Consider the following 26,222-nt stretch of genomic DNA (forward strand, 5'->3'; position numbering starts at 1 on the left):
AAACCTCTTTGGATGCTGGGAGGCCGGAATGTCATGGTTGTGACCAGAATCCACTCTGGAGTTCCAAAGGAAGGTGACTCACAAGCCGCAGGCCCTCCCTGAAGGTTTGTAACACATTCCTGGATATTGCTCACCTGGGCTGTACCCTAAGACGGGCAAGAGAAGCGGTAAATGAATACATAAACATTTATATATGAAAAGCTGTATGTGAAAACACAAGTATAAAGAAAAGGCTGGGAACATATTTGCCAGTAATCCCCACAGACAGGCAGAGGCGGGAAGAGTGTAGTAAGCTCAACATAGTGAGCTTAGGCCATTCAGACTCCCTAGCAAAACTCAAAAACCCATAAGGGGCTGGGCAAGATACTCAGCAGGTAAAAGCTCTCGCTGAGCAAGCCTGACCATTTGAACACTGGATCCCGAGGTGGAAGGAGAGGACCAACTCTCAAAAATTGTCCTCTGAGCCGGGAGTTGGTGTCGCACGCCTTTAGTCCCAGCACTCGGGAGGCAGAGGCAGGCAGTTCTCTGGATTTGAGGTCAGCCTGGTCTACAGAGCGAGTTCCAGGGCAGCCTCCAAAACAATACAGAGAAAACCTGTCTCGAAAAACCAAACCAAACAAGCAGTCCTCTGTCTTCCACAGGGTGCCCCGGGCCTTCATGTGCATTTGGGGATGTTGAGGTTTTTTGGTGTTGTTTGAAAGCTTTGGATTTTTAGGGGTGAGGCCCTACTGAATTGCTTTCTTGACTCTGCCTGGGAAGCCAGGGCCTGCCCTGGGGTCTCTGGTTGCCTAGCACTCAGTAGCTGCTCATAAATTAACTCCAGGATCTGATTTCACCTGGACTCGGGAAACTTCCAGAGTCTCCACTTCCCTGTGAAACAACCTGGCTAGAGCAGGCATAGATAGGCAAGTCAACAGACAGCCGTGGAGTCAGGTCCCATTCCATGAGTGACTTTGACCAAGCCGGGGGAGCTTGAAGCTGGTTACTGAGTAATCAGGGTGGGGTGGGGATGCCTAATCAGACCTTGACATCACAAACCTTTGCACAGGCCTTTCACTGACACACGCTCCAGAGAGGTCAAGACTTCAACAGCAAACAAAGAATCCAAATAAGCTGGGAGGTGGTGGCGCGCCTTTAACCCCAGCCCTCACATTCGGGAGGCAGAAGCAGGCAGATCTCTGAGTTTGAGGCCAGCCTGGTCTACACAGTAAGTTCCAGGACAGCCAGGGCTGCACAGAGAAACCCTGTCTTGAAAAAAACAAAACCAAACTAAAATCTGTCTTGGGATAGGGCTGGCGCCATGGCTCAGTGGTGGAGAGCACTGGCTGCTCTTGCAGAGGCGTTGGCTCAGTTCCCAGCACCCACGTGACAGCTCACAACTGTTTAATAACTCTTGTTCCAGGGGGAACCGGCGCCCTCCTCTGGCCCCTGTGGGCACTGCATATATACATGTAGGCAAAGCACCTATACGCATAAAAACAGATCTAAAAAGGAAGAAGGGTGAAGGTCCCGCAGGCCTGGCTAGCAAGAGTTGCTTAACTGTGGGAAAGCAGAGGAAGCCAGCGGTGGTGGCGCATGATCCCAGCACTCGGGAGGCAGAGGCAGGCGGATGGATCTCTGAGTTCGATGCCAGCCTGGTCTACAGATAGAGTTCCAGGACAGCCTCCAAAACTATACAAAGAAACCCTGTCTGAAAAAAAAAACAAGCCTTGGGACAGCATATAGATTAATAGAAATGGGCTGATTTAAGTTGTAAACACTAGTTAGTAACAAGCCGAGCTATCGGCTGAGCATTTATAATTAATAATAAGTCTCTGAGTGTCTTATTTGGTAAACAGCTGGTGAACAGAGCTGCCCAAGGTCCAGATGAAAAACTCCGTCTAAAGGCAAATGCTTTGCTAAATATAAAATTCAAGAAATTCAGTCAACCGCTGGCTATTGGTGTTGCACGCCTTTAATCCCAGCACTCGGGAAGCAGAGGCAGGTGGATAGCTGAGTTCAAGAACAGCCTGGCCTACAGAGTGAGTTCCAGGACAGCCAGAGCTATACAGAGAGACCCTGTCTCGTAAAAACCAAAAACCAAAAAAAAAAAAAAAAAAAAAAAAGAGCACTCACTGCTTTTCCAGAGAACCCTGGTTGAGATCCTAGCACACTCTGGACTCACAACCATTGTAACCTGTTTCAGGAGTCTCAATACTCCTGGCCCCCACAGGCGTCAGGTACACATGTACATGCACGCAGGTGAAGTACTCACACACGTGTATCTTGTAACAAAAGAAAAAAACACAGGAGCTGGCCAGCCACCTTCTTTCTAATTTACTTTGTAAACCACATCTTTTTCATGCCTAGCTACAGGATGTCCTCTTGTTGGCAACACATGTGGAGGTCAGAGCACAACTTTCTTGCTGCAGACTGCTGTTTGTTTACTTACTTTGTGAGAGCCTCGCTATGTAGCTCTGGAGTTCAGTACGCAGACCAGGCTGGCCTCACCAACATGACCCCTTCCCGCCTTCATGACTTATTATTATTATTATTAAGGTTTATTGATTTGCTATGGACACAGTATTCTGCCTGCATGTCTGCCTGCAGCCCAGAAGGGGGCACCAGATCTCATTACGGATTGTTGTGAGCCACCACTAAGTTGCTGGGAGTTGAACTCAGGACCCCTGGAAGAGCAGCCGGTGCTCTTAACCTCTGAGCCATGTTAACATTTTAACCCATTTCTATTCATCTGTGTGACGCATGGCTTTTGCCTCTCCTCCTGTATGTCTTGCTCCCTCTGCTGGAGTGAAGGAAGAGAGTCAGGACCAAAGATCCAGCACTTAGGAGTCTGAAAACAAAGAACCTATCTGTCTTAGTCAGGGCTGTTATTACTATGATGAAACTTCATTGTCTGTCCCTGAAGGAAGTCAGGACAGGAACTCAAACAGGGCAGGAACCTGGAGGCAGGAGCTGATGCAGAGGCAAGGGAGGGTGCTGCTTACTGGCTTGCTTCCCCTAGCTTGCTTATCCTGCTTTCTTACAGAATTCAGCATCACCAGGTCAGGGATGGTCCATGCCCACAATGTAAGCATTTTGACGGATTGGATGGGATGGACAGGGATGGATTATGGCATTAGGGAGCCAAAGAATACTGAATGTTACAGCTCAGATGGAAAGGTATTCTGGCAATCAGGAGCCAAGGACTACCACATGTTGCAGTAAGCATAGCAGCTCACAATCTTGCTTCAGGGAAAAGCTTCCGTAGTGTATCAGCTCTGCTCAGGCAGGAGAAGGTTTCCAGGCAAAGTTGTTATAGGTCAGCTCTGCTCTTGGGAGAGTGGAGAGCCACTCTGCTCCCCTCAAAAGTGTTACAGCCCTGCTCACTCTGCTCTGCCCAGGGTCGTCTCTGCTCTGCCGCAAAAGGAGGTCTTCACCCAAACCTCATTCCAGAGATTTATTGGGAGGGAAGACTTCAGGAGAGTGGCTGCCTCTGCCAAAGTGGCAGGGGACAGCCGGTAGCACAAACAGTCACAAGCTGAACAGACACAGGGTTTATATAGGGATTCTTGGGGGCCTGGTTGGGGATTGGACAGATTTCAATCCCTGAGCTTAGATTGGCTATATCGCCTGCTTGGGGATTGGTTGGTTTTCTGCCTGGGTTCAGGGTCAGATTTGGCTCTGGTTTCAGGGCCAAAGTGTGTTTCCTTCACTGGTCCTTCTTAGCCTTTTGGCTCTAGTTTTAGGACCAGGGTGCATTTCTTTCACTGACTCTGATTCCAGGGACAAAGTGTGTTCCTTTGGCACTGGTTTCAGGGTCAGGTTGCATTTCTTTAGTTCTGGTTACAGGGCCAAAGTGTGTTTCTTTGGCTCTGCTCAAGGTGTGTTTCTTGGCTGGACCCTTTTCCCTACACATAATGGGTTGGCTTCTCCCACATAAAATCACTAAGAAAATACCCTACAGACTTGCCTACAGTCCAATCTTATGGAGGCATTTTCTCAATCAGGGTTCTCTCCTCTTGGATGACTCTAGCCTGTGTCAAGTTAACATAAAATTAGCCAACTCAGTTACTGTGTTGGGGAATCAAAAGACAAAAATCCCTTCTGTAAGAGGAACCTTAGCTGTCCCGTGCAGCGTTGGCTCAAGACAACTTAAGCTTGGAGTCACAGCACAGACAACGGTTGCCATTCCAAATGTTTTCAAGTCTGATAGACAGCAGGGCCTGGAGCCTTTGAAAACGGATGAGGATGAGGACATGACCTCTTCAAGGTCCGGTTGAGGAGAAGGGTTTCGTTGTAGATATGAGAGACATCTGAAGAGTCCATCGAACCTGACCATGAACTGTGAGAAGGCACCAAGGGAGGAACTGAGGGCCTAGGACCAGGAGAGCACGGTTGAAAGCTCAGGACTGAGCGAGGTGTTGGTGGCGCACGCCTTTAGTCTCAGCACTCGGGAGGCAGAGGCAGGCGGATCTTTGTGTGTTCGATGCCAGCCTGATCTACAAGAGCTAGTTCCAGGACAGCTTCCAAAGCCACAGAGAAACTTTGTCTCGAAAAACAAACAAACAAAAAGAAATGTCAAGACTGTATAGAAAGAGAAGCGAGGGGAAGGGACGCGGAGGTCCCCGGGCTTGGGGGTAGGGGCGAGAAGCGCTGGCCGCAGGCCCAGGTGGCACTTGTCCTGGGTTTTTCTGGGACCTGACAAGCCCGGCTCCGGCTCCAGCTGCCTGGTGCACACATGGGGGCCCTGCTCTTCCTCACAATCGGCCAGGAGATCCGGCCCACACCCTGGACTCGCTGTGGTGGGGTATGGCCGCTTCCTCCTAGTCTGGGCCAAGCTGATGGTCTCAGAGATTTTTCACGCCCCCCCCTAGACACCCTGGAACCTGGAACTCACTGTCCTCCTGCCTCAGCCTCTGGGCGTCTGCCCGAAGGATGGCGGCTGCAGGGAGGAGGGTCTCCCGGTCTTCCACCGAGCATCCCCAACCAGCGTGTGAGCACTTCCACTCGACAGGACCCCGGGGTGGGGCTGGGGAACCCCATCTGGCTACCCCGGAGCCTGCGAGCGGCGAAGCCGGCTGCAGGAAGGAGAGAGAGCTCGCAGAGCAAACGGGCGCCGCAGCCGAGAGACCACGCTCCGCGTCTTCCGCGAGGCGGCTGACGGGCTCCGGCTACCGGCTTCCCCGACAGGACACGCAGGCGGCCCCGCCGCGGAGGACGCCACCGTACTGAGCTGGCCTCGCACGGAAGGCCACTAGCGCGCGGCTCAGGGGGCGGGGCCTTCCCGGCTCGCCTGGCGCCGCCCACGCTCAGAAGGCGGCTCAGGACTCAGGGCGGGGGGCGTGGTCACGCGCGGCGCTCTTATCCCCGCCCACTCCCAGAAGGCCGCGGGGCGGCGGTGGGGAGGCGGGGCGCTCCCGGCATGCGCTGCGGCAGGCCGCCCGCCCGCCCGCGGGTTTTGAATCGCGCTCGCCGGCGGCGGCTACGGCGGCAGCATCACCATGGGGGCTCCGTCTCTGCCCCCGAGCTGGCAGCTGTACCTCATGGACCACCGCATCTCCACCTTCAAGAACTGGCCCTTCCTGGAGGGCTGCGCCTGCACCCCGGAGCGGGTAAGCCCGACCCCCTCCTCCCTGGGCCCGGCGGTGTTTTCAGGGCTGGGCCCGGGGCCCGAAGCCCCACCCCCGCTTTGCTCTGTCCCCTCGACGAGGCCACCAACCCCACTGTTGTTAGACCCCGTTAGACGCGGCCCCGTCCCACTGTCCCCAGTTGGCTCTGCTCACGAGCTGCGCTGCTGTCGCTTTCAGATGGCGGAAGCCGGCTTCGTCCACTGCCCCACCGAGAACGAGCCAGACTTGGCCCAGTGTTTTTTCTGCTTCAAGGAGCTGGAAGGCTGGGAGCCAGATGACAACCCTATGTGAGTCCCCGCGGGCTGCTCTGGGTGGGTTTCCTGGCGCCCCGCTTCCGTTGGGAACTTTGTGGGTTGAACTGGAGTTGGGGGGCGGGAAACGATTCGAGTGTAGTAGGAGAGCGTATGGCCTTCCTAACTTGTTATGTGCTCCGGGCGGTCCTTGAACTTGTTATGTAGCTAAGACTAGTCTTGAATTCTCGGTATCCCTAGTGCTGCCAGCTTGCGTGGTGTTGTCTGGGGTATTTGTTTTGATTTTTGTTTGTTTGTTTAGGATGGGTTTCTCTGTGTAGCTCTAGTTGTCCTAGAAACTCCCTCTGTAGACCAGACTGACCTCAAACTCAGAGATTTGCCTTCCTCTGCCTCCCGAGTGCTTGGGACTATTGGCGAGGGCCACCACTGCCTGGCCTGCCTGAGATATTTTAAGATATCAGGGGTTTTTGTTTTGTTTGTTTGTTTTGGCTAATGTGCGCGTGCGTGCATGTCTTCGCGTCTGCCACGGGGCGTGGGTGTCGGATCCCTAGGAGCTGGAGTCAGTAGTCGGTTATGAGACCCTTGATGTGGGGGTGCTGGGAACTGAAGTCAGGCTCTACGGAAGAGCAGCAGGGACTCCACCGCTATCCCAGCTCCAGCCACAGGTTTTTTATATGTATTATTGTTACTTTATCTTTTATTCTGTGTGTCTTTGGGTGTGGGTGTCGTGGTGGGTGTGGATGTCGGGACGACTTGGGAGAGTCAGTTCTCTCCTTCTGTGGTGTGGGTCCCTGGGATTGAACTCAGGTGAGCAGGTTTGGTATCGAGCGTCCTCACCTGCTGAGCCTTTTCAAGGGATTTGACACGCAATTCCTCTGAGTTTGTTTTTATTCTCAAATTTTCTCTGTAGGGGTGTTTCCCCTGCGTGCATGTCTGTAGATGGTGGGAGCCGTCTTGTGGGTGCTGAAGGGGACTTCCACACAGAGGGGGCTTCCTCCCGGACCCTGGACTAGGCACAAGCCACACCCAAACATCTGTTTTCACAGAGAGACCCTTTATTAAGCGGGGAAGAAAAGTTAAAGTGGCTGCTTTCTGACTCGGGCAGAAAAAACAGCAGCAAATGACCTTGCAGGTGTCATTTCTGAGGAGAGAGAAGGGGGTGTAGTCTGTGTTAGAACGGGCCAGGACCTTGCAGGTATCATTTCTAAGAAGAGATAAGGGGGTGTAGTCTGTGTTAGAATGGGCCAGGACCTTGCAGGTGTCATTTCCAAGGAGAGAGAAGGGGGCGTAGTCTGTGTTAGAATGGGCTAGGATGTGGTTGGTGATACAGTGAGAAGGGAAAGGGGGCAGGGGTATTTGTTCCTGGATAGAGAGGACACAGACATGACCAAAGAGCATTTGTAAAGGTGAAGGGGGAACGCCCACGTTAGGATGAGGCATTTAATTTTAATTGGGCGTGGTAATCAGGTGAACCTAATTAACTTCAGTACTTTGATAGCTGGACCTTGGTGGTCAGCCTCAGGAGGAGGAAGTGGCCAAATGAGGGAATGGACCTTGGTGTCTAGCTTTAGGAATGTCATCTAGGGGTTTTTAGCAAGGCAGAGGGGTGGGGGAGAAGGTAAGGCCTGCCAGAGCCCAGGCTGGCTAGAGTCCCTTCAGGTGCTGTTAGCCACTGGGCCATTGCTCCAGCTCCCATTCTGAGTTTAAAGCATACAACCTTCCCTATCGATGGCTAACGGGCTCCAGAAAAGCAACCAGCCATTGGGGTGGGAAGACGGCAGAGAAGCTAGGCTGCGGCATGTCCTTGAGACACATTTTGGCCTTGACACCTTGCTCTTGATGGAGCGAGGGGTGTGCCGAGGGCAGCCATGGTGGTGACAGATGTGCTATTGGTGATGCCACATTGGTTTATTGGTTTTTCCAGGCAGGAGCATAAAAAGCACTCACCTAAGTGTGCCTTCCTGACTGTCAAGAAGCAGTTTGAAGAACTGACCCTCAGTGAATTTTTGAAACTGGACAAAGAAAGAGCCAAGAACAAAATTGTACGTATACCAAGAATAAGGACTGAGAATAAGCCAGTCCCCCTGGAAGCCCTGGAGGGTCTCCCTCAGGAAGTGCTCCTAACTCTGAGGGTTGAGGACACACAGGACTGACCTGGAGCATGGTCCTGGGGTTTGCAGTGGGAAGACCTGTCCCCCAGGAGAGAGGGTTCCTCACTGGGATCACCTTCTCACCTGAGTGGCGAGCACTGTGGGAGCCCTCCTGTGACGGCAGCCGTGTGGGTAGAGGTTTGCAAACGTAGTAGAGAAGCGTTAGCTGAGGGGGAGACAAGCCGGGGTCCAGCTGGACTGCGCTCTTGTCCATTCACACGGAGCTCATTGGGAAGGCAGGGGCATCTGGGGTCCACAGGGAGTCGGCTCCCGTGCAGACAAGAAGAGGCCAGAGCTCACAGTAAAGGCTGCCCCCCCATCTTTCATGAGTATCCACTCACAGTAAAGGCTGCCTCCCCGTCTTTCATGGGTTATCCACTGCAGCTGCTGGCTTGTCTGAAGTCCACTTAACCAGGTAGCCTGTATTCTTGGGTGCCACACCTTTAGGAGGAAGATTCTGGGAGGGGTTTACTGGCAACACCCTGAGCAGGAGCAGACGGCTGGCTGCCAGCTGGCCCTGGCAGAGGCTAGGACCTGCTGTGATGGTTATCAAGGTTCTCCTCGGTGACATTGGACACTGAGGATGGCAGTTTGTCCTCAGGAGGAGGGCACTAGGCTGGGACATGCTCACACACTGGGGTTGCTGTTCAGAGTCCCTGTTACATGCTGTTCTTTCTTTGCTATTGATTTTTTTTTTAAGAAGAATTGGGTTTAATAAAGATACTTAATACAAGTTTGGGCACAGAATCAAGAGAAAGGTGCTCAGAAGGAAAGACACGCCACCCAGTGTCCCTCACTTCAGAGCCGTCCCTCTAGACTCGCCCTTGTTTTGAGAGAAGTTCACCGTGGAGTCTGGCTGCACTGGAACTCACTGTTGTAGACCAGGCTCACGGATTCACAGATCCATTTGACTGTGTCTCCCGAGTGCTGGGCTTAAAGGCATGCACTGCCACTCATTTATTTACTTACTTATTCATTCATTCTTTATCCTTTATTGTGTGTGTATTAGACCAGGCTGGCCTCAGACTGGAGATCCACTCTATTCTGTCTCCCAAGTGTGGGATTGAGGGCGTGCACTGTCATTTATTTATACTTTACTGTATGTGCATGGGGTGTTTTGCTTATGGGGGTCAGAAGAGGGCATTGGATCCCCGAGAACTGGAGCTGCCTGTGGCTATGAAACACCGTGTGGTGCTGGGAGTCAAACCCAGGTCCTCTGGAAGAGCAGCCAGTGCTCTTAACAGCTGAGCCCTCTCCAGCCGCCTGGATGGGGTTTTTTGGGGGGTGGAGCTGGGGAGTGGTTTCGAGACAGGGTTTCTCTAGTTGTATTGTAGACCAGGCTGGTCTCAAACTCACAGAGATCCGACTGCCTCTGCCTCCCGAGTACTGGGATTAAAGACATGCGCCACCACTCCCCATCCCTGCTCTGCCTGGATGTTTTTAAGGCTGTAGCTCTGTAAGTCTGTGGAGTGCCCATCACAAGGAGACTGACATTTTCCAGGGGCTTTTTTCTTGTCAATTGTGTTTTGTCATTGGTGTTGGAACTGGAATTACAGACAGTTGTGAACTGCCATATGGGTGCTGAGAATTGAACCCGGGTCCTGGAAAGAGCAGTCAGTGCTCTTAACCACGAACCATCTCTCCAGCCCTTGTTTTGTTTTTTTTTTTAATTTAGTATTTTTTTAAATACTTGGCATAGGGCACAGTCCTAGGGTGCAGTCCCAACTAATTTGGTTGGCTGAGGGAGGGGGATTGTAAGTTAAAAGGTAGCATGAGTTCCTATTTAAAAAAAAAACAAAAAGTAAAAAACAAGAAAGAAGTTGTGGGTATTTACTTATTATGCAAAAGGCCCTAGGTTCAATTTCAAGCTCTACACAAATAGTAATTTTTCTTTTAATAATATTGTAGTTATTCTGTCACGCTGGTCATGAAATGAGGGCCTCACCCTTGCTAGGCAAGCCCCTCTAGGCCACACCCCAGCCCCAATGTGTCCTTTCATTATTCCAGGCAAAGGAGACTGCCAGCAAGCAGAAAGAATTTGAAGAAACTGCAAAGACCGTCCGCCACTCCATTGAGCAGCTGGTTGCCTTGAAGTGAGCCTTTGCTGGCGCGGCCTGGACCCGAGTGACATGCCACATTCAAGCCACGTGTCCTAGCTTTCTCAGCCTGGGCCTCTTAGGAGTGTCTTAAAGAAATAATGGTTGGTATTTTGAAACTGGATGTCAAATATTATTCTTTTTTTTTTGTTTTGTTTTGTTTTGTTTTTCGAGACAGGGTTTCTCTGTGGCTTTGAAGGCTGTCCTGGAACTAGCTCTTGTAGACCAGGTTGGTCTCGAACTCACAGAGATCCGCCTGCCTCTGCTTCCCAAGTGCTGGGATTAAAGGCATGCGCCACCAACGCCCGGCTGTCAAATATTATTCTTGTCTTCGCTTGGAAGTGGCTCAGCCTGTGCGCCTACCTCTCTTGATTTTGTGGCTTTGCTCTGTTGTAACCTGGACTGCGGCAGTGAGGAAAGGGTGGGTGAGGAGGGCAGTGTCTGTGACAGGACCTAAGGGTGGGGGTGCCTGGGCAAGGTGTTTCTGGTCTTCATGTTTCAGTACCGGTAGCCGATGTGTCCGTGCACTGCAGGTGTGGTTATGTGTTATGCTGGTGGTTCATTTGTTCTCTGATGTGGGTCTTCTACCGCAGGGTGATGGAATAAAATCACTTAAAAAGTGGATTGCAAGCTCTTTCTGTCTTGGGGGAAAGGTTTGTGTGTTTGGTGTTTTGAGATGGGGGTGAACTCAGTCCTGCTGCCCCTCCCTCCCAGGTGCCCGATGCTGACTTGTGGCACTGCACCCGGTGCTGTTCGTTTTACGCTATGAGGTCATAAATTGGGTGGCATTAAGTGTCAATCCCAGCATGAGCAGCAGAATTGAACAGTACTAAAAAGGGCACTGGGATTGCAGCATGACTCTCATGGGCAGGATTTCCTTTTCCTAATGAAACCTCTGCAAGGCAGGTGTGGTGGACATACTGTCGACTTGGCAGTCTAGAATCACCCAGGAGGTGGGCCTTTGGGGGCTATGATCACATTAGTTGAGGTGGGGTGCCAGGCTGTGTAAATGGAGAGCTGTTGTTCCGTTTCCTGACTGATCAGCTGCTTCCTGCCCTGCGTCCTGACTCCCCAGTGTGATGGACAGTGCCTTGAACTGTGAGCCACAGGAAACTCCTCCCTTTGAGTGCTTTTGTCAGAATATTTTATCACACATCAAGATAAACCCAGACGTCAGGTGGAAGTGGAGGCTGAAGGGTCAGGAGTTCAAGGTTACCCTAAGCTAGGTGTGTGGAGTTTGAGTTCAGCCTGGGGCATAGGACACCCTGCTGAGAGAAACCACGTGACCATTCTCCAAGCATGAGGGAGAGCGCACCGCACTGACTAACATGGTAGAGTTAAGGCAGACGGGTACAGAGTTCACAGCTGTGCGTGTTCCATGCAGGCCACGCCGATAAACTTCTTCTCAAGCGTCTTTGGCCAGAGTCCAGGTCCACTCTGTCCCTGCCTGGGTTCCCAGCCTCTCTGACCCCAGAGGATCAGCACACGTAGCCAGGAAGACTTTGAGAACCCAGGAGGGCATGAAGCAGTGGCAGAAATGGCAGCCCAGGTGGCCTGCAGAGGCCCCAGCCTGCAGCTGTACTGCAGGAAGGGCACTGCAGGAAGAGTACTGCAGCTGCACTGCAGGAAGGGCGCTGCAGGAAGGGCGCTGCAGGAAGAGCACTGCAGCTGCACTGCAGGAAGGGCGCTGCAGGAAGGGCGCTGCAGGAAGAGCACTGCAGCTGCACTGCAGGAAGAGCACTGCAGGAAGAGTACTGTAGCTGCACTGCAGGAAGGGCGCTGCAGGAAGGGCACTGCAGGAAGAGCACTGCAGGAAGAGTACTGTAGCTGCACTGCAGGAAGAGCACTGCAGGAAGAGCACTGCAGCTGCACTGCAGGAAGAGCGCTGCAGGAAGGGCGCTGCAGGAAGAGTGCTGCAGGAAGAGCGCTGCAGCTGCACTGCAGGAAGGGCGCTGCAGGAAGGGCACTGCAGGAAGAGCACTGCAGGAAGAGCACTGCAGCTGCACTGCAGGAAGAGCACTGCAGGAAGGGCACTGCAGGAAGAGCACTGCAGGAAGAGCACTGCAGGAAGAGCACTGCAGGAAGAGCACTGCAGCTGCACTGCAGGAAGAGCACTGCAGGAAGAGCACTGCAGCTGCACTGCAGGAAGGGCGCTGCAGGAAGGGTGCTGCAGGAAGAGCACTGCAGGAAGAGCACTGGCCAGCCAAACCAGCCATCTCAGGATGGTCTGCAGCAGCAGCCAGCAAGGCTCAGCCACTGTGTCCTCCGCGTCAGCGACGCAAGGCATCTGTGTTCACTTAGATGGCTGCTGGGAGGCCATTTTAGGAGCTGCTGTGCACATCTGGGACCTACTGTCTCCAGAACCACCTAACACATTCTGGTGGCCTCCCCGAGGGCTTGCGGTAGCTCTGCCGAGGACGACAAGGGAACCCCACAGAAATCAGAAAGAGGAGAGCAGAGCCCACGTGGGTGTGAGCTCAACAAGGCCGTGGGCAAGCACTGAGTGGACATGTGAGCCCAGGTGGGGCAGGCTCCAGACAGGGACAAGTCATCTGTGCAGAGGCCATCTTGGTGGGTGGCCAGCTGCACCCGAGTCTTGAACCACGCCAGGAGCCAGCACAGCTGCATGTTTCCTGCCCACTGGCTCAGTCCATGGGGCTGTCAGGGTTCAACAGGGAGGGAACAAACCAGGTCTCCGCCCCCAAGGGCTGTTTGCCCCTTAGTCACCAAAGTGGTGACGTTGGTTTGAATGCATTCTGAATCCTGGTACTGCACCTAGGATCCCATCTCCTGAAGTCAGCTTACAGTCACTACTTGCTTTCTGAACACTGAGAAGATAAAAGGCCAGCAAGAGGCCTGGGCATGAGTGCCCGAGCATCCCGGGGAGCAACAGGAAGGGGCACCCCTGGACATTGTCACCCAAGTCCTTGTCGGAAGCTACCAGGTGGACCAGCGCGGGCAGGTGCACAGGGCAGGAGGGAGGCGTGCGTTCCGCTCACTGCAAATGCAATCTGGTGGTAGGGTGTGGAGGACACGGTGCTGGAAACATTTCCCACAGCGAAGCCCCGGCTGGAGGCTCCCAGGGCAGCCGGCTAGACACGGATCCTTGCCTGTCACCCATGCTGTTGGCTCTGCTCTCCTCTAACACCTCCTCCGACTCCCCCGCTTTGTCTCTGATTTCTGTGGCCAGCTCAGCAAGTGGAGCCGCACGGACCTGCGGGTTGGGGGCCGCCTGCTATTCCAGTCACTGCCCCCTAGTCTCGGTCACATTTCCTAATGGGCCCAGTTCAGGGCCTCCTCAGTGTGTGTGAACAGAGGCTCGGCTGCAGACTTGTTTGTCCAAGCAAGATGAAAAGCGGCGTGTTTCTAGCCTATGCCTCCAACTCCAGGGAGCCCTTGCATCTGCTGGGCTTAGCCAGCTGCATCCTGCATGCTGGGTAGATGACTGGGCCCGTTGGACAGTAATTTGAGGCTCATCTGTGGGAGGATATTTGCCAAGCTCAGTAAAATGAGCTGTCGGTGTAACTGATGCCCAGCTGCTGGAGGGTAATTTAGCTGACAGTTCCAACTGCTTCCCCAAACTCAGGCTGGAAGCAATAGCCAGAGTTAGTCTGGAGCAGGAGGCTGGCTCATCAGCCAGATGGTTTCCACTAGAAACTGACTCCCGTTCCAGCTGCAAATGTGACCTAGTTAGAGAGGCTTGGATACAGCCTTGTTTCTGTTACTCATGACTGGACCGGCTTCCCCCCAGAAGCCCACCTGTCTTTGACATCTGTGATGATGATGGACCCTGCTGGTGTTGAAGAGTCCCTGGCAGTCAGAGGCAGGCACACAGCCTGCCTAATACGGCTTACACATTTGATGAGACACCATGTAATGAATACTGGGTCATTCTAAAGTGGCACCTCTAGAGACTGGGCTCAGTGTCTTTTGAGTCCAATTGGGGATGTATGCTGGCAGAGTTCATTAAAGCTACCCCTCGGGGACCAGCGCCTGCTGCCTAGAAGACAGTCAGTGGCCCGAGCTGCACAGAGCCCAGGGTTGGAAATGAGGTTCGTGTGGACTTCTCAGCAGGCTGGCTTCCACCCCTTCAGCTTGAGGGAATCAGTGCAGAGATGGCGTGGATGCCACTTGATGTCACTTTCCCCAGGGTAGCAGTGGCCTCCAGCATGGCTGTTGCCTACCCTGACAGATGCACTAGACCTGCTCGAGATGTAGCAGGACCATGAGCCTTTGCAAACCAGCTCAAAGGTGGGAGCTCAATGGGAGGGAGACAGGACCTGTAGGGAGAAAGGGCCAGCCAAAGAAACATACTTTGGCCCTGCAACCAAAACCAAAGAACACACTTCGTCCCTGGAGTCAGAGCCAGTGAAAGAAATACACCTTGGCCCTAAAACTAGAGCTAAAAGTCTAAAAAGGACCAGAGGAAAAAAACACACTTTAGCCCTGAAACCCCGAGCCAAATCTGACCCTGAACCTGAGCAGAAAACCAACAAATCCTTAAGCAGGAGATGTAGCCAATCTGAGCTCAAGGATTGAAATCTGACTAATCCCCACCCAGGAAATCTCCCTGGAAAAGCTCCACCCCTAAGAAGAAGGAAAAGCTGTCCTTTTCCACCCTGGTAGAGGCAGCCACTCTCCTGGGTTCTTCCCTCCCAAGAAATCTCTTGAATGAGGTTCGAGTGAGACCTTCCTTTGCCGGAATGGAGGGGAGGAGAGAAGTAACAGCTTCTCACGGAGCCAAGTTGAGAGAAGCAGAGCAGAGCTCTAACACTCTCGCAGGGGAAACCTCCCCTAGCAGAGCGGAGTCGTTACACTCCTGGACTGGAGTTGAAGTGTATCAGCTTTACCTGGGAAGCCTTCTCCTGCTGGAGCAGAGCTGCTACACCGGGGAAGCCTCTCCCTGGAGCAGGGCTGTGAGCTGCAACGCTACTGTGACTGTGGGAGTCCTTGGCTCCCGAGTGCCAGAATACCTGTCCATCCGAGCTGTAACACTCAGTAGTCTGTGGCTCAAGTGCCAGAATCCCTGTCTATCTGAGCCACAATGCTTACAAGACCAGCATGTCAATCCCCCGCTCTCTATAAAAGGAGCCTTTGACAGAAAGCAAGACTGATTCTTGCCACATTGTTACACCGTGGGATAACAGCTAGGTGACCTCAGGTTTGCATGACTTGCCCTTATCCCTCAGTTGTAATCAGAGAGTCTCCCATCTCCCTTTGCTCCTGCCTTGGGAAGGCTGCGGCTCTCTGAGTACCCATTGGGTTCCTAGTCTTTCCCAGTCAGTGAGACGCTGGCTGCCACCTGGCTCCAGAGCAGCGGTGTCTGCAGGACAGGGCCAGCTGCGGGGGCTGCCATGCAGCAGCTGCAGGCAGGGATGGCCTGGTGTACACACAGAAAGAATAGCTCACCAAATACTGGAAGAATTCTGCGCTCAGTCTGAATTCCACTTGAAATATTGTTTTAATAACTTTGCTAAGATTGCTTTTATCTCGGGACTATATTCCTATAAACCAAGATCTTAACAGAGAGAAATCTCGGACTTGGCTGACCTGAGGCTCGAAGCCTCTGTGTTCAAGAAAGACCACCTCTGGCCCCTGTCTTCAGGCTCTGTCCACCCCAGGGCAATGATTCAGAGGCCCTCTCAGTCTCCAGCGTGTAACCCAGACCACCCAGCTTCACTGCCTAGGTTCCTCCTGGCTGAGGCCTCTGTGTCACTCCTTTGACTCTCCTACCGTTAGCATAAAGACCCCTATCCTCAAGGGGTCCTTATGTGTGATCTGTGCGTGCCCTGTAGGTAGTGCCCCGTAGGTGTGTCCCTGTGAGTGTGTGCCCTGTGAGAGTGTGCCCTGTGAGAGTGTGCCCTGTGAGAGTGTGCCCTGTGAGTGTGCCCTGTGAGTGTGTGCCCTGTGAGGGTGTGCCCTGTGAGTGTGTCCTGTGAGTGTGTGCCCTGTGAGTGTGTGCCTTGTGTGTGTGCCCTATAAGTGTGTGTCCTGTGAGTGTGCCCTGTGAGTGTGTGCCCTGTGAGTGTGTGCCCTGTGAGTGTGTGCCCTGTGAGTGTGTCCTGTGAGTGTGTGCCCTGTGAGTGTGTGCTCTGTGAGTGTGTCCTGTGAGTGTGTGCCCTGTGAGGGTGTGCCCTGTGAGAGTGTGCCCTGTGAGAGTGTGCCCTGTGAGTGTGTGCTCTGTGAGTGTGTCCTGTGAGAGTGTGCCCTGTGAGTGTGTGCCCTGTGAGAGTGTGCCCTGTGAGTGTGTGCCCTGTGAGTGTGCCCTGTGAGAGTGTGCCCTGTGAGAGTGTGCCCTGTGAGAGTGTGTCCTGTGAGTGTGTGCCCTGTGAGGGTGTGCCCTGTGAGGGTGTGTCCTGTGAGTGTGTGCCTTGTGTGTGTGCCCTATAAGTGTGTGTCCTGTGAGTGTGTGCTGTGTAAGTAGTGCCCTGTGAGTGTGTCCTGTGAGTGTGTGCCCTGTGAGGGTGTGCCCTGTGAGTGTGTGCTCTGTGAGTGTGTGCCCTGTGAGTGTGTCCTGTGAGAGTGTGCCCTGTGAGTGTGTGCCCTGTGAGAGTGTGCCCTGTGAGTGTGTGCCCTGTGAGTGTGTGCCCTGTGAGTGTGTCCTGTGAGTGTGTGCCCTGTGAGTGTGTGCTCTGTGAGTGTGTCCTGTGAGTGTGTGCCCTGTGAGGGTGTGCCCTGTGAGAGTGTGCCCTGTGAGAGTGTGCCCTGTGAGAGTGTGCCCTGTGAGTGTGTGCTCTGTGAGTGTGTCCTGTGAGTGTGTGCCCTGTGAGAGTGTGCCCTGTGAGAGTGTGCTCTGTGAGTGTGTCCTGTGAGAGTGTGCTGTGTAAGTAGTGCCCTGTGAGTGTGTCCTGTGAGAGTGTGCCCTGTGAGTGTGTGCCCTGTGAGAGTGTGCCCTGTGAGTGTGTGCCCTGTGAGTGTGTGCCCTGTGAGGGTGTGCCCTGTGAGAGTGTGCCCTGTGAGTGTGTGCCCTGTGAGTGTGTGCTCTGTGAGTGTGTCCTGTGAGTGTGTGCCCTGTGAGGGTGTGCCCTGTGAGAGTGTGCCCTGTGAGTGTGTGCTCTGTGAGTGTGTCCTGTGAGAGTGTGCCCTGTGAGTGTGTGCCCTGTGAGGGTGTGCCCTGTGAGAGTGTGCCCTGTGAGTGTGTGCTCTGTGAGTGTGTCCTGTGAGAGTGTGCCCTGTGAGTGTGTACCCTGTGAGTGTGTGCCCTGTGAGAGTGTGCCCTGTGAGTGTGTGCCCTGTGAGTGTGTGCCCTGTGAGTGTGTGCCCTGTGAGTGTGTGCTCTGTGAGAGTGTGCCCTGTGAGTGTGTGCCCTGTGAGAGTGTGCCCTGTGAGTGTGTGCTCTGTGAGAGTGTCCTGTGAGTGTGTGCCCTGTGAGTGTGTGCCCTGTGAGAGTGTGCCCTGTGAGTGTGTGCCCTGTGAGTGTGTGCCCTGTGAGTGTGTGCCCTGTGAGAGTGTGCCCTGTGAGTGTGTGCCCTGTGAGTGTGTCCTGTGAGTGTGTGCCCTGTGAGTGTGTGCCCTGTGAGAGTGTGCCCTGTGAGTGTGTGCCCTGTGAGTGTGTGCCCTGTGAGTGTGTGCTCTGTGAGTGTGTCCTGTGAGTGTGTGCCCTGTGAGGGTGTGTCCTGTGAGTGTGTGCCCTGTGAGAGTGTGCCCTGTGAGTGTGTGCCCTGTGAGTGTGTGCTCTGTGAGTGTGTGCCCTGTGAGAGTGTGCCCTGTGAGTGTGTGCCCTGTGAGTGTGTGCTCTGTGAGTGTGTGCTCTGTGAGAGTGTGTCCTGTGAGAGTGTGCCCTGTGAGTGTGTGCCCTGTGAGTGTGTGCTCTGTGAGTGTGTGCTCTGTGAGAGTGTGTCCTGTGAGGGTGTGTCCTGTGAGTGTGCCCTGTGAGTGTGTGCCCTGTGAGTGTGTGCTCTGTGAGTGTGTCCTGTGAGAGTGTGCTCTGTGAGTGTGTGCCCTGTGAGTGTGTGCCCTGTGAGAGTGTGCCCTGTGAGTGTGTGCTCTGTGAGAGTGTGCCCTGTGAGGGTGTGCCCTGTGAGTGTGTGCCCTGTGAGTGTGTCCTGTGAGTGTGTGCCCTGTGAGAGTGTCCTGTGAGTGTGTGCCCTGTGAGTGTGTCCTGTGAGTGTGTCCTGTGAGTGTGTGCCCTGTGAGAGTGTGCCCTGTGAGTGTGTGCCCTGTGAGTGTGTCCTGTGAGAGTGTGCCCTGTGAGGGTGTGCTCTGTGAGAGTGTGCCCTGTGAGAGTGTGCTCTGTGAGTGTGTCCTGTGAGAGTGTGCCCTGTGAGTGTGTGCTCTGTGAGAGTGTGCCCTGTGAGGGTGTGCCCTGTGAGTGTGTGCCCTGTGAGGGTGTGCTCTGTGAGAGTGTGCCCTGTGAGGGTGTGCCCTGTGAGAGTGTGCCCTGTGAGGGTGTGCCCTGTGAGAGTGTGCCCTGTGAGAGTGTGCCCTGTGAGAGTGTGCCCTGTGAGTGTGTGCCCTGTGAGTGTGTGCCCTGTGAGTGTGTGCCCTGTAGGTGTGTCCCTGCGAGTGTGTGCCCTGTGAGGGTGTGCCCTGTGAGTATGTGCTCTGTGAGTGTGTCCTGTGAGTGTGTGCCCTGTGAGTGTGTGCCTTGTGTGTGTGCCCTATAAGTGTGTGTCCTGTGAGTGTGTGCTGTGTAAGTAGTGCCCTGTGAGTGTGTCCTGTGAGAGTGTGCCCTGTGAGTGTGTGCCCTGTGAGGGTGTGTCCTGTGAGGGTGTGTCCTGTGAGTGTGTGCTCTGTGAGTGTGTGTCCTGTGAGTGTGTGCTCTGTGAGGGTGTGTCCTGTGAGAGTGTGCCCTGTGAGAGTGTGCTCTGTGAGTGTGTCCTGTGAGTGTGTGCTCTGTGAGTGTGTCCTGTGAGTGTGTGCCCTGTGAGTGTGTGCCTTGTGTGTGTGCCCTATAAGTGTGTGCCCTGTGAGTGTGTGCCGTGTAAGTAGTGCCCTGTGAGTGTGTGTCCTGTGAGTGTGTGTCCTGTGAGTGTGTGTCCTGTGAGTGTGTGCTCTGTGAGTGTGTGCCTGTGAGTGTGTGTCCTGTAAACAAGCAGCACAGAAACAATGTGTTTTCTCCCTGCCACAGCGCTTATCCCATTGATCCTCAGAACTGATGAAAACCGGGACCCCAAGCTGAGATGTGTCACACTCTGAGTCGTTGTCCCTAAGTGTGCCCAGCTGGGTCCGTCTGCACCCCCCTCCAAACACACCTCCATTTTTCCCAGGAGCTATTGGTGATTGGTGCAGTGGTCCCGCCGCTGGCTGCCGCTGCACATGCTCCTAGGGCCGGGTCTTCGGCTGACCTCTGACCCTCTCCAGCACCACACAGCGGGGTGGGCACCTTGTGTAGACCGGTTTGTGGCAACATTGGTATCTGAGCCCAGCCTTGCTGTCCCCAGCGCTGCCACGACCTTGGATTTCCCCTTCTCTCCCCTTACTGCCTGGCCAGCACAGTAAGGAGCATCCGTTTCTTGGCCAGTCACGGAGGCAGCGGGCTCCTCGACACCCCTCCCATGCCCTTTCCTGCTGAGGCTTCCGCCCCTCCCACCGCCTAAACCTTCATTAGCCTGGATCAGTTCTGTCCAGAGCCCCTACTGCCCCCAGCCCACGGTTCCCTTTGTCTCCAACTCCCTGCCACCCCTTGCAGCTCCTCCGCTGTGCACGCGCCCCTGCATCCCTACCCGGCTGCTGCCCGGCTCTTGCCCTATGGCCCTTCTGGCCGCGTTGCTTCTGAGCTCAGCCCTGGGCGCCCTGCTCAGCTTCGCACTGCTGGCGGCTGCGGTGTCCAGCGACTACTGGTACATCCTGGAGGTGGCGAACGCTGGCGGCTCCGGGGGGCGAGCAGCAGCTGTCCTCACATTCTGGGCTCTGGCGCACCTGCGAAGGTGAGATGCACCCGGAGACCCCCTCGGTGCCCCTCCCCTCCCACCCGGTCCGTTTCTCCCTCCTCCGCAGCCTCGGTGGCATCTCCGGTCTGCTCCCCGGGGGGTCTCTGGGTTCCAAGCCCATCACGGTCTCCCCTCAGATTGCTGGGTGACAGCTGGGCTGTGGAAGGGTGCGAGGAAGCTCGAAGGTAGGGTGCTGCCATCGTGGCCGTGGGTGGGGGGGCGGCTGGCACTATGCTTTCCTAAGTTCTGACGAGTTTTCCTCTGGGACCTGGCGCCATTGGGAGTTGGGGCGCCATTGGGAGGTGACAGGTTAGGTGGACCATGGCTCTGTTCCTTGCTTCTGAGTAAGGAACGCGACAGTTTTTATGTCCTTAGCCTCTCTAGGTCTAGGTGCCTCCATGGAAGTCAGAAGAACACCCGAGGCTGCGGCCCAGATGCCAGGGCCTCAGTCAAGAGTTAGCTAGGATCCCACGGCTATGGCGCCCGTGTTTTCCAGCCCCCATTTGTACCTTGGCTTTCAGGACAGAACAGCTGTATGCCCCTGGTTGACCCGTTTGCCAGTGACAGCTTGGACTCTTCCCCCTCCATACAGCACCTTCTCTGTGAGTTCTGGGCCAGTGCTATCTCTGACTCTTCAGGCAGGTCTGAAACCAAACCACCCTACCCAGCTGCCTCACCCCAGCCACCAAACTGCTTCTGGGGCCGCAGGGACCCCAAGAGTGTTCCCATCGTAGCCCCCTGACCTCAGATCCTGGGGTCCCAGCCTGCCCTGCCCTCCTCAGACCTCCATTCCTTTTCACCGATGACGTGAGCCAGCTCAGAGCGTGACTAGGCGTCATGGGGCACACGGGTTCCCCTTTGAACTGGCCAGCTGTCTAGCTGGGTGGTCATAGACCACCTACTGCCCCTGAGAGGCTTGATGGTGGGGTGGGATGGGGGCGCGTTGGCAGAGCCTCTCTCAGCCTGGCCTCAGGAAGCCTGTACCAGAAAGGGATGGCCACTGGGAGGGTCTCCTGTTGCTATGGAGCTGGGCCTCTGCCCGACCCTACTGTGGGTGACCTGAGCAGGTGAAGGCGTGACTGTCTGTGACCCCCTGCCTGCCCCGAGCCCCCCTTCCTCCCCACAGCGCTGCACCGCGCAGTCATGGTGGTCCTGCCTCTGAGCCTCATCCTCATTGTGTGCGGCTGGGTCTGTGGCTTGCTAAGCTCGCTGTCCCAGAGTGTCCCTCTGCTGCTCCTCACCGGCTGCTACTTCCTGCTGGGGGGTGAGTGAGAGGCCCCTTGGAGGATCGTGGGCTGCAGATTGTGGGAGTGGGGCTCTGACTGTCATTTACCTCTACCCTGGCCCCTGGTCCCCTCTGAGCGCTGGAGAGCCCTGCTCCCCTGCAGAGATACGCTGGGGCTGGCCCAGAGCCAGGGCTTCTGGCTGGGGCCTGGTTGTATAGGAGTACCAGAGTGGAGTTTCTTGGCCTTGGAGACTTTAGGGTCTCTATGGTAACTGCAAGACTAGCTCTGTGGGCAGATGGTGCAAGAAGGGGGGTGTGGGTCTTGACCCCCGTCTGCTTCTCTCTCCTGCCGGGTGAGAATGTTTGAGGTAGAGCAGGACAGGCAAGAGCATACCATCCTTGGCTGTCACCCGCCCTAGTCCCGGGCTATAACCAGCCACAGCACCAGGCCCAGAGCTCCCCCGTGGCTCCGTGGGGCCTCTGCAGCAGGTTAGACACCCAAGGCTTCCAGAGCCAGGAGGAAACTGATGCTCTGTCCCCTTCTCGGTACAGTGTGTTGCAGCCACCAAGGCTAGCTGTCACCAAGGTGGGCATGTGGCCCTGCAGGGGTCTATCTACCTGCAGCAGCCTCTATCCCTGGGGTCAGGTTTGTGCAGTTCTGTTGCCTGGGGCCAGCCCTACTCTCATGGCTGGCTGTGACTGCAGTGGTGAGGTCTCCCAGACAGGCCTGCCTCCCTCCAGGAAGCACTAGGCTCTTCGGGAGACCTCTGTTAGGAGGCGATGGGCCTGAGAGGGGAACCTGCAGCCACAAACTAATGAGACAGATGCTCAGACCCAGGTCGCTAGAGCCTTGACCCCCGCGGGAGACTGAGTGCAAAATCCAATTAAGAAGCCACGGGAAGCCCCCGACAACAGAAATGCATTGGGGCTCTAACTGGGGAGCTTCATGGCGACATGCAGCCTCTGCATTTTTCTCGAAGCCAAGAGGCAGAGCCATGGGGCAGCTTTGGGGGAGGCTGATCACAGCTCCCCTGAGCACAGTGTACTTGGTCCCCAGAGGGAAAGGAGCTGAGGGACTGGGGTCCCCTGAGTCAGGGTATCAGGAGCTGAGGCAGACGGCGCTGGAGTTGTCAGCCGAGGCTTCAGGGACCGGATGGGAGATGGACTGCAAGGTGGCTAAGGCTGGGAGACAGGTCGCCATTCCGGGGAGCTGGGTGCCGCAGGTGAGGTGGACAAGGCCTGTGTGGCTCCTGGGGAAGCTGAGAGCCCGGCAGTTCCGCTGTGGTGTCGACCCCATCCCGGCCTCTCCCAGAGTGCAATGCGTTAGGCTCTGCTCTGCAGCCTTCCCCAGACTAAACCTGTGGCGTTTGCTGCAGGCGGTTAGACATCCACCCTCTCAAGCTGCCTTTAGTCCCAGCACGTGGGAGGCAGAGGCAGGTGGATCTCTGTGGGTTCGAGGCCAGCCTGGTCTACAAAGCTACACTGAGAAATCCTATCTTGAAAAATACAATGAAAGAGGAGGAGGGGGGGAGGAGGAGGAGGAGGAGGAGGAGGAGGAGGAGGAGAAGAAGAAGAAGAAGAAGAAGAAGAAGAAGAAGAAGAAGAAGAAGAAGAAGAAGAAGAAGAAGAAGGAGGAGGAGGACAATGAAATCCACTTACTCCCCCTCCACCCCTACCCTGCCCAAGGGCTAGGGTAGATGGAGACCAGATGGTTTGGGCCACAGAACTGTGCCTTTTAACGGCATAACTGAGTCCCTGGGGCTGTTTACAAGGGATTTGTCGGTGAGATCTCAGGACGGAGGGCTGTATTGGAACTCCCTAGCACCGCGTCCCCTAAAACTCAGAATTCACTACGCTTGTGCCTGTCCTAGGAGCGGAGACTTAAAGTTGGCTCTGCTGGTGGCACACTGAGCAGTCTTGCTGCCCCTCTCTCCCCAGGTGCCCTGACCCTGGCGGGGGTCAGCGTCTACATCAGCTACTCACACCTGGCATTTGTGGAGACCGCCCGCCTGTACGGTGCGCAGCACATGCAGGATGTGCACATCAGCTTCGGCTGGTCGCTGGCCCTCGCCTGGGGCTCCTGCGCCTTGGAGGTGCTCAGCGGTGTGCTCCTGCTCGCAGCTGCCCGCCTCCTCAGCCTGAGCCAGCGCCCGGGGGTGCCCCACTCCGTGGTCATCTGAGTCCCGAGGTGGCAGGGCGGTGGGGAGAAGGCGAGGCTCGGGCACCCTTAACGTTTGCCGGAACCCTAGCTGGGAAGGCGCCCTGGGGATGGCGCGTTGGGGAAGCTGGGCATGAGGAAGGCAGCTGGAGAGCCCGTGTCTCGAGTCATGAGCTCTTGGCGGCACAGTCTGGTGGGGGCGCCTCAGGGTTCAGGGTGCCCAGGGGGTGCAGCCCACTCTGGCTCTCTCTGGCCCTCAGTTGCTGAGACAGTCCGATTCTGTGCTAGGAGCTGGCTGAGGGCTTCCTTACCTCTCCATCCCCCAGTTAGGCGTTAGTTACCACTCACCCTATGCCGCAGAGTGGGAGCCAGAAACCCCGAGAACAGACGGCAGTCTGGGTGCCCCATGACGTTTGGCAGGACGACCCCTGGGTTCTGGTTTGTTACCTCTCCTAAGGGGGGGTTGACAGGGAGGAGGCTTGGGGCTGGCTGGGAGGATGCAGCTTAGGTCCCTTTGCAAGCCACCACGTGGGTCACTTTTGAGCGCTTCCAGGCGGGGTGGACCTTCGAGTCTAGGTCCTTGTCCTGGTGCAGGCTGCTGCCCTGCTGCCTCCCCATCTCCTCTTTCAGCAACAACCGGGGGCGTGTCCGAGACTGGTCACAGTTGGGGTGATTGGGGCGGTGCCTGGCCTGCCCCTGGGCTGCCTGGATAGAGGAGCTTGTGCTGCGGGCAGAGGCTAGGCATGGGGATTTGGCTGCGGGTGTGGAAGGGTCAGCTCACAGGCTGCCTGCGGCCCACTCCCTGTCTGGGACAACACAGGTGGGAACCGAATCGTCTCTGGTCAGGTGGCAGACCTGTGTTTATGTAACTGGACGGTGGACAGCTGTCAGCTAGGGGCCGCGCAGTACCCCAGACAGGCCTGATTCTGGTGCCGGCGCTTCCTGAGTTTGCAATATGCACTAGGGAAGGTGGTACTTCCCAAGGCTTGGTTCCGGCGCTGTCCCCAAGCCACTTTTGATTGTTTCTAAGGACACGGGAAGCAGGGATGACCCACCGAGGGCAAAGGACAGGAGCTGATGGAGACCTCCCTTCCCTTTGTGTGCTAGTCTTTGCCATTCCGTGTAAGAGCACTGCCGTGTGTCTGAATAAACCCGCTGCAATGTGTGTGTTTTTCTCCTTCTGCGATGTGTATTATTTTTGGAGGGGGTGCGCACGGGGACAGCGCCTCACTATGTAGACCTGAACTCGCTGCCTCCTGCCTCAGCCTCCCTGGTGCTGAGACTTCCGGTGTCCATCACCAGGGCCAGCCGAGAATTCTTCAGAATGGGTGATACATACGCATTTCTCCTGATGTTGGAAGGGCGAACACACACCAGCGTGTGCGTCTGGCTGTCAGTGATGTGCACGTGTGTGTGTGTGTGTGTGTGTGTGTGTGTCCTGTGTGCATGTGCACTCTGTCAAGTCCTGCAGCTCCAGAGACTGAGAGAAGCCTCGGGCCTCAGCAGGACCTGGGCTGGCTCACGGGAGCTACAGGAAAGTGACAGCCTCTCCCTGTCCAGCTTCGTGGACATCTGCTGAGGTGCCTGCCTGCTGGAAGCTAGTTTGTGAATTCTAACCCCACTGAGCGTGTGTGGCTTTAGGCTTCCGGGTGACGCTGGGGAAGACCTCCACGATTGTCTAAGGGCATGTGCTTGTGTACATGGGCATGCGGTCAGACATGGGACTTACTGAGGCCAGCTGAGGCCTTTGCTCTGATGGGCCAGTCTCCTTAGTAACCGACCCAAGGGTTCTGTCTTGTTTCACGGTTCACTGGGTAGCTGGGCTGTGAGGCCCAGGCGAGCAGGCAGGCGAGTGCTTCCTGGGGAGGAGTTAGCAGCTCAGAGCTGATGTGGACAGACAGACGACAGGCTCCAGGGGCGCAATGTGTCTTACCCGGAGAGAAGAGAGACAAGTGGGGAGCCAGCCTCTGTAGCCCCCCACAGGCAGGACGCTCGCCCTTCCACGGGTGCCTCAGTTCCTGCAGCCAAATGTGGGCCGAGCTAGGAAGCCCTGGAGCTCACTACTCATCTGCAAAGGCTCTCCCCTTTCCTCTGCCATGCCACAGCTGCCTCTGGCCATTTACCCTCTGATGCCACCAGAGCTCGACCCGCAAGGATACAGTGTCCACTGGATGCAGGCTTTACCCTGGCCAGCATCCGTACATTATAGCAGCCACCTCCAGATGGCTGGCAGATTGTCCCTCCCCTTCAGGTCCTTTTCTGACACACCAAGTCTGGACTGACCTGGGGGTACACAGGGAGTCACAGACAATGCCTCGCAGGTCCTGCCTCTCAGTCTCTCAGTCACTGGCACTAACGGGAGCCGTCTGCGCTGGGGCTCGGGGGAGAAGAGGCTTGCCCAGGCAGGCGGGCACCAGGCTGGGGTACAGACATGCCACCGTGGAGGTAGAAGGCCCACATAGAGCACTCATTGATTAGGAAAGGTCAAACAGCTTAAGCTAACCCTCCAGTTCCTAAGGCCAGGAGGAATCCCTGCCGGCTTGATGTACTAGCTTGGGGGTGGGGAGTGGCCCTTTCTCCGAGTGGTCAGTGCATATCGCCTGTCTTCCGAAGGCAGTTTGGGAGAACTAAGGAGAAGGCTGTGGCTTCACACTCCATCACCACCTCAGGCCCGGGAGAAAAGCTCTGGGGCCTGGAGAAACCCCGAATTCTAGGCCTGGACATATCTGGAGTCTTCTAAGAGGTGAGGGGAGAGACAGACAGTCCCCTGCTGCAGTCTCCTGCTCTTCTCCAGTTGAACTCACTGCAGCCCAAGCTGTCACCACACTGATGGCCCTGCCAGTGCCTTTGGTCATCCTGCA

At 55.5% G+C, this 26,222-nt stretch overlaps 2 protein-coding genes across 2 annotated transcripts; both read left to right on the plus strand.

The window, feature by feature from the left end:
* Positions 1-5,376: 5,376 nt before the first annotated feature.
* On the plus strand, positions 5,377-10,728 carry Birc5 (baculoviral IAP repeat containing 5). The gene is made up of 4 exons (XM_005069857.4): positions 5,377-5,591; positions 5,787-5,896; positions 7,785-7,902; positions 10,018-10,728. The coding sequence occupies exons 1-4, from the start codon at positions 5,481-5,483 to the stop codon at positions 10,105-10,107; spliced, it is 429 nt and encodes a 142-aa protein (XP_005069914.1). The 5' UTR covers positions 5,377-5,480; the 3' UTR covers positions 10,108-10,728.
* An 8,460-nt stretch (positions 10,729-19,188) lies between these two features.
* Positions 19,189-23,514, plus strand: Tmem235 (transmembrane protein 235). The gene is given in 5 exon segments (XM_005069856.4): positions 19,189-19,928; positions 19,930-19,975; positions 20,500-20,580; positions 21,105-21,242; positions 23,142-23,514. Coding segments are annotated over 5 exon segments (639 nt in total). The 5' UTR covers positions 19,189-19,796; the 3' UTR covers positions 23,384-23,514.
* The last annotated feature ends 2,708 nt before the right edge of the window (positions 23,515-26,222 follow it).

Source organism: Mesocricetus auratus, unplaced genomic scaffold, assembly GCF_017639785.1.
Source record: "Mesocricetus auratus isolate SY011 unplaced genomic scaffold, BCM_Maur_2.0 Super-Scaffold_100007, whole genome shotgun sequence".
In the NCBI taxonomy this organism is placed as follows: Eukaryota; Metazoa; Chordata; class Mammalia; order Rodentia; family Cricetidae; genus Mesocricetus; species Mesocricetus auratus.